The 14,147-nt window shown below is 40.2% G+C and overlaps 1 protein-coding gene across 2 annotated transcripts in view; it reads left to right on the plus strand.

Moving 5' to 3' along the window:
* RELN (reelin) overlaps nt 1–14,147 on the plus strand; it is a 284,556-nt gene that overhangs the window by 240,740 nt on the left and 29,669 nt on the right. For both annotated transcript variants that reach the window (XM_077179117.1, XM_054631807.2), the window contains exons 41-46: nt 66–295; nt 2,999–3,219; nt 4,197–4,344; nt 7,649–7,907; nt 9,142–9,391; nt 11,642–11,810. In XM_077179117.1, coding sequence (XP_077035232.1) covers nt 66–295; nt 2,999–3,219; nt 4,197–4,344; nt 7,649–7,907; nt 9,142–9,391; nt 11,642–11,810 — 1,277 coding nt within the window. The remainder of the gene's footprint in view (nt 1–65; nt 296–2,998; nt 3,220–4,196; nt 4,345–7,648; nt 7,908–9,141; nt 9,392–11,641; nt 11,811–14,147) is intronic.

Here is a 14,147-nt window from a genome sequence, read left to right on the forward strand (position 1 = left end):
AGAATGACTGGGAGTGCCACAGTCTGCCCTGTGTCACCTTCTGTGTTTGATGCCTTGGCCCCCAGATCAATATTGGCTGCACCACTGACAGCTCCTCTGCTGACCCAGTGAAGCTGGAGTTCTCACGAGACCTGGGGGCCACCTGGCACCTGCTGCTGCCCCTGTGCTACAGCAGCAGCAGCCACCTCAGCTCCCTCTGCTCCACTGAGCATCACCCCAGCAGCACTTACTACGCAGGCACTACCCAGGGCTGGAGGAGGGAGGTCATTCACTTTGGAAAGCTGCACCTCTGTGGGTAAGTGTCCAGCTCCTGTTCCTGCCCAGCTGCCCGTTGCTTTGCTTTTATTTCTGGTTTTCACCCAGCACAAGGGTGGTGCATAAAAACTGCAGCACTAGAGCAGACCAAATGACCAATTTTTCTCTGCTTTTTGCCCTGAATGTTAGCTAGTGTTCAGGTGATTCCCCAAATCATATTGTGCCTAATGCTGGTGTAGAATAACCACAGGCAACTTCCTATTACCTTCTATTTAATTAGTGATAATTTAATAGAAGAGAGTTGTTTGTTGAAATTAACACAAAACTGACTGTTCTTAGCATACTCTGAGTGTTCTTTGCAGAACTGCATCAGCCATTTGAATTCACTGATGATGTTCTTGCATGAAATTTGAGCTTCATAAGAAAATGCAGTAAAATGTGAGCTAGTATAAGCTTGATTCCACTTCAGTATGAAGAAATGGTCTGATCTAAATAATGTCTCAGTCAATCAGGCTGGATGATAACACAGCATAGAAAAACAATATGTGCTAGCAGGCATAGTAATATGTAACTTTTCAAGTAAAAAGACTACTGTTTACTTTTTCAGGAATAACTGTCATCTAGCATCAACTCACTTTATGTAAAAGCTCACACCATTAATGATTAAACTGTAGCATGTATGAATGAAAATGAGCTATGCAACCATGAGACTTTATGAATCTATGCAGATATGAGACTGAGTATTTATGAAACTACTGCAGTCAATGGGTCCTCCACTAAATAAATGACCCCATATGTGCTCTGAAAGTATGAAAAGACCTATATAAGGAATAAGAGTCAAGTTTGGAAAGACTGATTGTTTAATAATTTAAGGAAATGTTTAAATTTTAAACTTGAGTTTTCTGGTTTATGACAGTTAACATTTCAAGCATGCAATAGGTAACCATCTCTTTCAGCAGCTCACTTGTACTTCCTGGTTTTGTGCAAAAGAATTATTTTACCCTTTAGCCAACCATCAATGCATCCCTCCAAATGAAAATTTTGATTGTGCAGACTCCTAACTCATTTAAACCTTCCAGGATTTTGATTTAGTCCCCCATTCCTGAGTGCTTCTATCCTGTTTTTCCTTCCTATTTCTTCCCCAACACACCAGGCCAGGAGCCCATGGCTGACAGCCAGCCAAGCCCAGCAGTGCAGAGTAGTTTACATGCAGTGCATTAAATCACTGGGCTAGAGGGCTGAAGGGGGATTTCTCCACCAGAATCTACTGGAATAACAAGAAAAAAATCCAAACCTTCCTCATTGTGTAATTCTAAAAAAATCCCCCAGCCTTTCCATCCCCCAAGTGCAGACTTTTATATTTTAACTGAGAATGAAGACATTTTAAGTTATTTCCACTACATATGTAATTTTAGAAATTAATATATGTTCTCAGCAGACAGCTGTAAGTAATAATTAGTATTCCAGTTATGTCCTGAAGGAAAGGTCCAGTGCCTGTTGAGCCAGAGACAAAACCCCAAATAAGCAATGGTTCACTCTCTGCTCCAGACACAAGTCCTGGTTCATCCTCACCAGGAGTGACCCTGAGAGGAGGAGCTGACTTGTCTCAAGAAAAAAAAATCCAGCCTGTGGGGCAGAGGTCTATTCTCAAGAGGAGCTTACAACACCTCCAGCCTCACACTTGTGTCCTTCCCTTCAGGGCACACTAAAGTCAATGATTTTGACTTCCAGCAGAACTCTGGTTCTTGTGCATCTTTCTTGTGACACTTAGTAGTGTCCCCACCCGTCAATTATTGGTTGTTACCTAAAGCCCCTCACAAAAATTTCTTTTTAGCAAATCAAGGAAAAAAATTTGTCAGCTACAATTACCTATGGAATTGATTTGCCTGCTGAATTTAGATGTCTTTAACAAGACACATTAAACACACAAGGCAATTAAGTGCTTCTCCCTTCTCAATCTTCTGGTTTCCTTCCTCCCTTAAAACGTTTTCTCAACTGGGAATAAAATTAGTCTCTCAAGTATTTTCCTCATCTCAGTTTGTTTTCCCTCCTTCCCCAGTTGGTTCCTTTTTATATGCAGCATTGATGCAAGTAGCACTTAGGAGATGAATGAAAAATGACAGGACAGCACCCAAAGGAGAACATAGTTTAAATTAACAACTTGCAATATCAGCCTGGTTTAAGATTGAGCTGCCCGAAAGCAAGCTGAATACCTGGTGACATGACAGATCATGTTTCCTTTCTGGGTAATTGAGGGTGAGATCCTCCCACTCCACCCCTACAGGTAGTCTCCCTGGGGGCACAATGGGAGCATGAATTAGAATCTCACTCTCCAGGAGAGGGTGAAAGTGGCCATGTCTGACTCACACACTGTACACCAAAGCAGAAGGGAATCCACCAGACCACGGCTATTCATCTTCCCCATGAATGATGGAGTTAAGAGTAGCTGGATTTTAAATTTTGAAAATCATGCCTGTCATTCAGTTTTGAGATTACAGCTAATGAATAGTGTTATTTTTATTTCTGTCAGTACTTGGGTTGAATGTCAACATAAAGATGCATGAGGTACTGAAGGAATTAGATCTAGCAGTCAGTTTCTAGAATTAACCTATTTATCAAGTCAGTTCTGACAGAAAGAATAATAAGAATAATATATATGTGCATATAATGGTATATGTATGGAATACAAAAAAAAAAAGATGGAACTATAATTTAAAATAAGTACACTTTATGCCATTTTCAGGCTGGCGAGGTTCAGGTGGTACCAAGGATTTTACCCTGCTGGGTCCCAGCCTGTGACCTGGGCCATTGACAACGTGTACATTGGTCCCCAGTGTGAGGAGATGTGCAACGGGCACGGCAGCTGCATCAACGGCACCAGGTGCATCTGCGACCCCGGCTACTCGGGGCCAACCTGCAAAATCAGCACCAAGAACGCTGACTTCCTCAAGGATGACTTCGAAGGTATCTCTCTTGGGAGGGGCCTCTGAATACTGCCTGTCCATCTCAGTGCAACCCAGGGTTCAAGGGGTTAAACAGAACAGCCTTGCTCACCTCTGCATGCTTCTGGTTAGAATTTATGCCGTGGGGGTATTCCCATGAACCAAGTAGTTCAGGTGCCATTTGCAAGTGCCACTTGTGAATGCCTGATGCGCTGTTAATGCTGGATTACAAAATCTTCATTGAAAGAGAACTTCCTGAAACTCTACATGTAGAAAATAATCTTGGAAGTAAATAATGTTTTGATGGTAGTTTTGATGGTAGCATAGACAGAGCATTTGCAAGTGAGGCAAACAGCAGAGGGCTTTAAGGTCGTGTCATTTCTCACTACCAGGGAAATCTGACTCGCCCTACTACAGCAACCATGGTTTCAGAGCAGACCAAGTGCCTCAGTAGTGGGAGCCAGTGCTCAGCAGCCACAGCAGACCCCAAGAGAGGGAAGGCAGGGGGGAGCTCAAAGCCTCCTGTGTGCCTGGGTGCACACAGCATCCCTGCATACAACTCTGAAACCCCTCTGAGGCTTCCCCCGCGAGCAAGCACGGCAAGAGGAGCGTGTTTTCACAAAACAGCGCCTGTGAACCAAACCCATCCCTTCACAGCTGCTGCTGCTCATTTTCAATTTTGCCAGCCCTTGATTGCATGCTACCACTTTGGAACCCAAAGTTTCTTTATAGACCCAAGTATGTTGTTGTTACCTTAAGATAAATGAGGAAAGGTGAAAACCCTTGTGAATAACTGGAGACAAAGATCCCAGATCTCATACTTCTGGGTTTATTTTGTTTTGGTTTGTGTCAGCTTTCTAGAATACACAGCATTGGAAACACTGAATATTTCTCCGTCAGCGTGGGATTTTTAATTTATGTCTCTTCCTCTGGAAGTAGCACTCTTGCAGCAGGAGCACTTCAGAGTAAATCATAAATATGTATTCACTGTGTATTCAGGTCAGCTGGAGTCGGATAGATTCCTCCTTGTGAGTGGTGGAAAGCCATCAAGGAAATGTGGTATCATGTCTGGAGGAAACAACCTTTTCTTTAACGAAGAAGGTTTACGTATGCTGATGACTCGAGACCTAGATTTGTCACAAGCCAGGTAACACCTTTCAAAAGTTCTTTCAGGATTTCATTCAGGAAATGCTATACTGAAGAATGATACTGATGTGATATTTCTCTAGCAAAAGCAAGCTGACATCTTCTGTGGTACTAACACTAGCAAATGCTCCGTTTTAACCACTGTCACCATGATAAATTAAATTTAAATTGAACTTTAACCATTGCATTAACCATTTAAATGTTGCTTTTTTCCCCTTAAATAAGAATTCCGGAAACTGATGCCACACATTCAGTAGTTGATGCAAGCTTTTGTTTCCTAAATCCATAACATGAGAAATGCTCTGCTTTTCTTACAGTCTGGTGTATTATGAGCCATTACTGAAACAGGAGTATCTGCTGAAAGTATAATTCTTACATTTGTCATCTCATAATTCTTTCATTTCTGAAGCTTGTTTTTTTTCTTATTGTGCACATTTGTTTCCAATAATTCACTGAGAAATTCCCATCAAGCTGTCACCAGCTATTGAAAACCAAATATTTTTAGTGTATTTACAGTTTATGGTGTATCTTTACAGCCTGCAGAGGAGACATGTGATGAGTGAAACATGCTAAGCAAGACATTAAAAAATTTATACTAATATGAAATAAACTCCATCCCAATTGTGAGCATGCTAACAAATAGGCATTGTTTTCTAATTTGTTCTGTATTTTAGCTGATATTCTTGTATTACTACTTTGGGGAGACTGCATTTCTTCCAAGACTTTTTCACTGGTCTCTTATAAACACCCTATTTCTTTCTGATGTTCTGTGGGAAACTTTTTAACAGGCATTTTATCTACTTTTTACCTGTCAGCATTGGTACTAAAGCTTTAAATGATGGTTTAATTGTAAAGACTCATGGTCAGTAGAAAGGCCTATTATCTAACCAATATAAGTTCTAGATCAGCACTTAGCTAAACCTCATTGATGTGTAATATTAAGGACCCCTGTAATTTGTAAGATTCCTCACAGCAAACTTTTTTCAGAGCTTGGTAAAAATAAACCCCAATACTCAGCACTAATTTGATTCCTAGATGACTCTGAAATTAGAAGATTGTTTAACAAAAGATACAAAAGGTCTTGTAAGTTGCTCCATAATTTAACTAAATTATGTTGTCCTTATTGCTCATGTTCAAAGAACCATAATTTATTTGTCTCTTCTCCATGATGGTCTGTAGCTGGATTTGCAAATATTGACCTCAAGGTGTTGTATGGAGATAAATTACTTCTGTCTTAGGAAAACAAGGCTGAACACTCAATTTCTTGTATATATGATTATGAAAAATAACAGTTATCAATAAATAACTGTTATGTTCTTTCTGAACAGCAAGGCACACTGCAGTGGCATTGCTGGGAGCTGCTCTTTTGCAACCTAAAGTAATTGCAGTGGGATTTTCTACATTTGCGGACTGACTTTGTCAACCACCTGCAAAGCACAACAGATCTGGCTTTGACACAGATGTGCCAAGTTCCACAGAGAACTTGGGGAGAGGTTTCAATTTGTGCCAGAAGTGATGAGAACAACCATTTTTTTAAGGGTGCTAGACTCAGTAGTCACATTAAAACTTCCCTTTTCTTTATGAGGAGATCCCCTAAAGAGCACAGGCAAGCAGCCATGTCTGTCAGTGCTGCAAGCCACACTCAGCCCCTGCGCATTTAAATCAAGTGGACCCTGCAATCCACTGCCATCACATCTGTGTCTTAAAGAATTTAACATAGGGGACAGTTTATCACCATCATGGTGATACTGGTAGCTGAAACTGCACCACATGAAATATCAGTAAGGAGAGAATATTTTAGGTATCACAGCTGATCAAACCCCTTTCAATTCTGAATTGCTAGAAGAACATCCACACATTTGAGTGTTACTAGATTGACAGAAAACACTTTGCTTTTCAAAATAGGCAGAGCCTTTGCAAAATATCTTTGGGATAAGGAGATATTTAAAAATAGTGTTACCTATATTTGGGTGGGTAATTACTACATTAGTAAAATCTGAGATGTAAGAATAGCAATGCAAAGAAATCAGGTGCCACAGAGACAAGGTCACCTGGGTTTATTTCCTTTGAATTATGTGGCAAATGTTGGAGTAAATCTGAGGAGGCAGAAAGACTTGCCAGCACTGAAGCAAATCCATTACATTTGATATGTTGATCCATGAGGGTACCCAGTGCTCCTTTACAGCACAAGCAATATGTTATGTCTGGGACATGGAGGTGGATATAATCTATAGCAAAAGCAGCTCTATCTAGTAGCAAGGGAAACTGTGAGTCGCAGTAAGGACTAGAATTAATTGACTTGTAAGTCTGGCATTTTATTGGAGCTTTGTCTGCCCAGCATCTCTGCAGCCTCCACTCCCAGCAGATCTACCTGCAGATCAAACCAGAACAAGATTTTTGATATAAAACTTCTTTTGCGCCATTTTATTTAACCGTGAGCCAGGCAGCACTAACGCAATAATAATTAGTACAGATAAAACACTCCAAAGCTGTGCAAAAGCTGTGCAAACATGAATTAATACTTGTAATATCCCTGCAAGCCCAGTAAGTAAATATCATTACAGCATGGCTCCCCCCACTCCAAGAGCACAGTGGAGCTATTTGTGAGCATCGGCTGACGGGAGGGATTTCGCAGTTTGATACAAGTCCATTGTGCAGCTTTGGAGAAGCCAATTAACTGGGGGATGAAAGCACTGCTGTCCCTGGGTGGCTGGGGCTGGCTTCAGGGAAGCCAGCACATTTAAACGCTGTAATTTAGACAAATTTCCCAGGCTGACAAAATGGACAAAATGATCCCTGAAAGTGAAATGTGCTTTGTTCTCCCGTCCAGATTTTCTCTGGTTTATGCCAGTGGAAAACTGGGATGCTTATTTTGAATTTAAGCATTTCAGCAAATTCGTAGCAAATTATGATCTACTTAGAGCACAGTTGCTTTTCTGCCACTAAAATCTGTACTCATGGGATACAGGGATAAAAATTTCACCCAGGATTATGTTTCTGATACTTGCAACACCATCTGCTGTGCAGACAAAAGCTGAAAACATAAATGACCAGCTTTGTTCAGCCTCTTATGCCTGGCAAACTACCACACAGGCAAAATGAATTTTTGTCATACCACCTGTCTGTCTAGTTATATTCTAGAAGCTTTGGAAAGGAAATCATAAGATCTCCTAAAGATGGCTCTTAAAAAGAGCTAGAAAATACAGAGCTAGTCAGTAGACAAACTCAAAGGCTCTCTGGTTTGCTGTGTAGGACGTTGTTTGAAAATAGATCTTTCTGGTGAGTGGCAAGATTTTTCCTGTTAGATTTGTGCAGTTCTTCATGAGACTGGGATGTGGCAAGGGGGTGCCTGACCCCAGGAGCCAGCCTGTGCTGCTGCAGTATTCACTCAATGGGGGCCTCACGTGGAGCCTTCTCCAGGAGTTCCTCTTCAGCAACTCCAGCAACGTGGGACGCTACATTGCCCTGGAGGTTCCCCTGAAGGCTCGTTCCAGCTCCACCCGGCTCCGCTGGTGGCAGCCATCTGAGAATGGGCATTTCTACAGCCCCTGGGTCATCGACCAGGTGAGCAATCCCTGTGGGTGGTTCTTCTTTTAACACAGTCTTAGACTGGATTCAGTCCTAATGTTTCCCTTTTTCTGGCATGTATCGTTTCACTGAGACAAGCAAAAATGCTTAGTAAAAAGATATTTAGAGCACAATTGCTGTTTGATGAACTCATGGTTTTAATGCGCCATTTCCATGGAGCACTGATTGCCCCATGAATTTCCTGGAATTTTGATTCTAGGAAAGTATTTTACACGTGTGTAGAGCCTCAGGTTCACATTGCAGGAGGCCTTACCACACAGAATGCAAGTCTGATTTCAAACTTCAAAAAACTTCATTTAAAATGTATCCAAATATGTAATTGGCTTGGTATTATATAATAGAAAAAGCCTATAGAAAAATATCAATCTTGTGAATATCAATATCAATTTTATGAAAATAAAGTTTCGTATTGGGATTTTCTGCTATAAAGATTATTATATTACTTTGTATGACTTGGTATAAATCGATTTACCTCTAAAGTGATTATGCTCTAAGTAGTGTCATTTGGTTGTCCAAGTACAATTTGCTTTAATATTTATTACTCTTTTTTAAAGAAGTTAGTTCAGCTTGTTAGGAGAAACCTGAGCAGTCATTTTAATATTGTGGTTACAAAATTTTACTTCCCATCCCTCTGTTTAGAAGTTAAAAAACACTCATTGTTTTGATATCTTCATTGAATGTAGTTATATTTGTTCAGAGCAATCAGAAACTGAATTCAGAATAAGAAATGAAAAATAATTCTATCTTGCTTACTATTGAAGAGTAAAACGATGATGTTTTAGTCAGTGACAAAACAGAGGCTATTTCCCCACTTCTATCAGCAGACACAATCTGATAGCAGCACACCAGATAATAGAAGACCAGAACAATCACTAGGAAAGTGCAATCACTTTCCTAGTGATTGTTCTGCTAGTGACTTAGTTTCTGGTAACACTTTTTCTGTGAGCAGTTTTACTTCATTGAGATTGGAAGTCACCTCCCTGAATTTTAGATTTGTACAGCTGAGCCAATCTCTTTCCTTTACAGGAAGGAGATACTCCCCTTTCTCATGGCCTAAATTCTCTACTAAGTAATGTTGTCAATTTTGGACCAGCAGAATAAATACACAGAGTATAATCTTCCTCCCTCAGGTTGCTATGTCACTTATATGCTTGTGAAGACTCCTAGACATTTCTCCTTTTCAATAACAATTTCTTTCCTAATCTTTCAGATTCTTATAGGAGGAAACATCTCTGGCAATACCGTACTGGAAGATGATTTCACCACGCTGGACAGCAGGAAGTGGCTGCTCCACCCTGGTGGGACGAAGATGCCGGTGTGCGGCTCCGCGGGGGACGCGCTGGTGTTCATTGAGAAAGCCAGCACCCGCTACGTCGTCACCACCGACATCGTTGTCAATGAAGACTCTTTCTTGCAAATAGATTTTGCAGCTTCCTGCTCTGTCACAGATTCCTGTTATGGTAAGGACTTCTTAGTAATCCCTGCCATTCCTCTTCCTGCACTGCAGAGAAAGTTCACTTGTTTTCTGGTTACATTATTCATCATAACAAGAGCTGAGAAACAAAAGAAAGCATGTTTCTGTTAGAAATTGTAACATCAGCTTTTTTATTCCAGGTGTCTGAAGCCTAAGATAAACTGAAGTAAATCATTCTCTGTGAGCATCTAAGTTGCAGTTCAATCAATCTCAGAAAAAGACTAACAGCTGCCTTACTCAAAAAATCCATTTAGTAGATAATGTCCACTGCTTGGGGTGGTGCTGTAATAATAAGCAGCTGGGTGTTCCAGCACATGTTTCTTGCTTTGTGATTTTGCATTTTCAGTGTAGTCTCAGTTCTGATCTCACTTGTACCCATATATCTAAGAAATCATTTATACCAACATACATCTGACACTTGCTAAGGCAGCATCAACAGCAAAAATTTATATTGTCCATATGAAATAATAAATATGTGTAGACCTGTATGTTTCCATGTACAAATGTGTGCATATATACTAGGCACATGTGTATACATCTGTTTATGTATACATAATGATGCAATTTTTAATTACCTGGCTTTCTCTTTTTCATAGGATGTCTATTGAGTGCACAGACAGCTTTTATATGTGTATATACACATATATTCATATACATATATATTTAAATGAATAAAAACATGTTCTGTACTCATCACATCAAATACACATCACATGGAAATTCAAAATTATGTGAATTTTAGGGCACACGAGAAATAGGGTTTTCTTAAAACAAGCTTTTTAATGCTTGTTTTACACATCCTATTAGAGTAGGGGTTTGAGGTATAGGTGTTTTTAATGAGGACAAGAATACAATACAGTGCATCATGTGGTATGTGTTAATTTACTGGGTTGCTGAATTTTCCTCTACAATTCTATATAAAAATGGAAAAAGGTTTTATGTGAAGACCCAGATTTATCTTCTCTGATTTTGCTAATCTGAAGCTACTTACATGCTTAAACATTTTTCTTTCTTTTTTTATTAAGAATACTGCAGTATCTTGAGATCATCTCTGCTAAGTTTAGATGCATTTTGGTGACTGAGCCATATACTGGCAAAGAAACAGATCCTTATTTTGTTGGGGGGGTTTGTTTCTTTGTCTACAACCCTTATCATTATCTTAACTTCATATTAAATTAGGCAGGACACTACCTAATCATGCTTCCAGTCATGATGAGAAAAGCGTTTCTTTTGGTGAGGGAAATTTAACACTAAAAACTCACTTACTCTTGTTTGTATCTACTTGTCCTTGTATTTCTATAGCACTGTCCTCTGTGCTGAAACATCAAGTAGGACTGATTGGGTGATTAAGGGTCATTCCCTGTGCACGAGGGTAGAAGAAATGGGTCTGTTAGTAATCAAAAGAAGATCACAGATGTATCACCCCTATCACTGCAACCACGCTCCATGTTTTATACAGCCAGCTCAGCCAGAGTACCTAGCAGCTGGAACATTTACTTCAAGTACCAGCTCTGCACCTATTATTATTTACATTTTCATGGCTGCATGAAAGTTTGACTTGAAGTATTTAGTGAGCTTGACTAACCTTTAATTTTCGTAATAAAAGCTTATAAGCCATAAACATCAAAACAATGAAATTTCTGATTTTCGCTGAGAAATGAATACATTAGTTTAATGTGGCTAGACTGTGTTTGAATGGAAACAAGCTCACTGACTAACAAACTCAAATTAAAATTGTGCTGAATAATTAAATGAGCTGGTCTGCAGGAAGGGTGGAAGGCTGACTAAGCCATCTTGTGACAGAGACAAAAGTTTGAATTTGAGTGTTGCTCTGCTTTGCACAGCAATCACATCCAGCTGAATCTCACTCTTCAAGCCTGAAAAACAAAGTTTGGTGGTCATGGTGCTGCCAGATCATTTTCTTGCATGCTGCAGCTACACACATTGTCTTGATTTAATCCTGCAACTTAATGTTGGCTCTGTGTTTTCATCTGTGGTGCCTTGAGTTAGGTGGCAGATGTGGAGATGTGCTGCAGACCCCACCTGAGCCATACCTGCTCAGCAACATGTAACCACCAAAGGAGGTAGCTTTGTGCTTCTGACACAAGGGCTTGAAAAGTTCTGGGTGGTTATTTTGGCAGTTCAGACTTGTGATACTGTCTGGGGTTTGCATGTTATTATAGGCCTATGGATATAGGTCTCTAAATTAAATAACTAACCACCTTTCCACCCTTAGCTATTGAACTGGAATATTCAGTGGACCTTGGGTTGACTTGGCACCCAATTTTGAAAGACTGTCTTCCCACTAATGTGGAATGCAACAAGTACCATCTCCAGAGGATTCTCATTTCAGACACTTTCAACAAGTGGACCCGGGTTACTTTGCCTCTGCCTCCCTATACCAGGTAACTCCCTCTGGATTTCTGCAGAATCAATCTAAACCCAGAACTAGGTATTTATAATGTCATGATACATTATGGAGTTTAAGCAATTGTACCGAGTCCTTTTTGTTTGGTCCATGTAAATAGCAACAAATAAGTATAAGTAAATGAAGCTCTATCCTACAGAAATTGCAAACACAGGTGGCAAGGGCAGCAGGTTCTCAGCATTATTTGACTCCACAACTTTGCTCCTCCTGCTGAGCCTTATCTCCTCACATAGACTTAGGCTGAGCTATCTGCTGGCTCAGAAGTATCAAAGCACAGGTAGAGCCTTGAGATGGTTGTCATGAAAGACGCCACCAAAGGCACATACAAGTTTGGAAACAGAGACCTTTATATTTTAGCAATTGTACTGAAAGTGCCTATACAGTTGCCACACATTTTGACATTAGTAATGAAAAAGTCTGTGGTCTGTTACTAATCATTTGGGGCATCTGGACTCTTCTCTATCTTCTGTGCAGTTACATCAAGTAATAGCACTTTTTTAGAACTTCTTCCCAGCATTAATTTTCTGTGCTTCCTCTTTGGTGCAGCTTTGCTACATATCATCTGTAAAAATCCATTACCCTGTCAGTTCTTGTATAAAGACTGTAAATTTGTGTTCAGAGTAGCCTTTCTGGGGTTGAATGGGATAAATCAGGGCTGGGATTGATGTTCCAAATCAACTGAATTTGGACCTGAAAGGAAGCTACTACCTGAGGTAAACTCAGGTTTATAAATAACTGTGATTTTGAAGAGTTTCTTGAGCAGTATATGTCACAAGAAGTCTGATGCCCTACTGAGGCAAAAATTGTACTTCTGTCCAATCCCATAATTGTATTTTTTGGCTCAAGTAATACAATTTCCCAAAGTTATTAAGACAAGCATTCCATGAGAGAGGTTATTACAACCTTATCTCATAAGCAAGAGAGATGTTGAGCTTTAGGATAAGAACAGTGTAGCTAATAGGCCTTTTAGTCTAGATGCAATATAATTTTTTATGCTGCTTTATTATTTCAAGCTGTGTAATAGCAGGTGTGTGTCTCCAGTTGTTTATGCCTGTATGTTTTAGGCACATGCAGGCTGTGTAGTCAGTAGCTTGTCCTGGTGCTCACCACCCATGTCTGTGCAGCCTCTTAGGGCTCCTGTACTCCAGAGTGCTACTTCACCTCTGGCCTCAAAATGCCATGGACACTTACTTTTAACTTGGAGCCAATTTTAAAATGTAAATGCAAATACAAAGCTTCCCACAGGAGCATCAGCTCCATGAATTGTTAGTGATGTGCCCGGCCAAAGCACACAGTGTAAGATATAGGTGCTTGTCTTTATTCTGAAAGGACTTCCTCACAATTTTTATGTTTATTTTAAAATGCTGCTTAGTGAACAGCTGAGCATAGAGCAGTAGGTTTCTCTTTGGAGAAACAAGTTATTTATTCAGCTCATGCAACATTTTCATAAAGAAATAATTCATGGGAGAATAATGACCTAATCATATGAGATCCATTTTTACAACGAATAGTTTTTGGAGATTTTGCTGGGGTTTTTGGGTGGGGTTTTTTTTGGTTGTTTTTGTATGTGTGTGTGTGTGTGTGTGTGTGTGTTTATAATAATTTTGATTTCTCTTTGAGATTCAAAAGAAAACAGGCTACAAAAAGTTCAATGCTGCCATCTAGTGCTGTACCACAAAACAGGGATTACCTTATTACCATTAATAGTTACAGAAATTCTTCTCCTCACAGCTCTTCACTCACAGTCTACACCTGCATGAGCTCAATAACTACTTGGTGTACCCTGACTGTTTTGGATAGATTTTCATCATCTGTCTTGGGGGCTGAGACACTTAATTCACATATAGGGAGCTGAGCCCATTTTAATCAACAAAATGAATATAACTTACTAAGTAGAGCCAGGATCACACTGCAGATAATTTCTTGGCGTTTCCAGCCAAGCCCTCGTTGTAGAGGAGGGAAGAAACTGCAGAGCCAGGGTCATGCTGCAAGCCCTGCATGGGCCTTCTCACCTGTCCCCAAACCCACTCCTTAGAACTGCTCTTAACATAAGTGTTGGGAGAATTCACTGAGAAAAAGCCAGGTGAATTTGCTGCCTTCAATTTATTGACTGGCTCAGGATGAAACTTGGAGGGTTTGGATTATTCTGTCTTGATCCAGCTCCAAGCTGTCCCTCAGGTTTGGATCTGTGCTGGGACATGGTCATGACTGGCCTGATCTTCTAACTGGGAGCACCACCTTCTTCCCACCTCCTCTCCACTGCACCAAACACGGCCTGTTTGCTTTGCTTTCACCAGTGATCCATTTCCTACCT

Source organism: Agelaius phoeniceus, chromosome 5 (genome assembly GCF_051311805.1).
Source record: "Agelaius phoeniceus isolate bAgePho1 chromosome 5, bAgePho1.hap1, whole genome shotgun sequence".
NCBI classification, from domain to species: Eukaryota; Metazoa; Chordata; class Aves; order Passeriformes; family Icteridae; genus Agelaius; species Agelaius phoeniceus.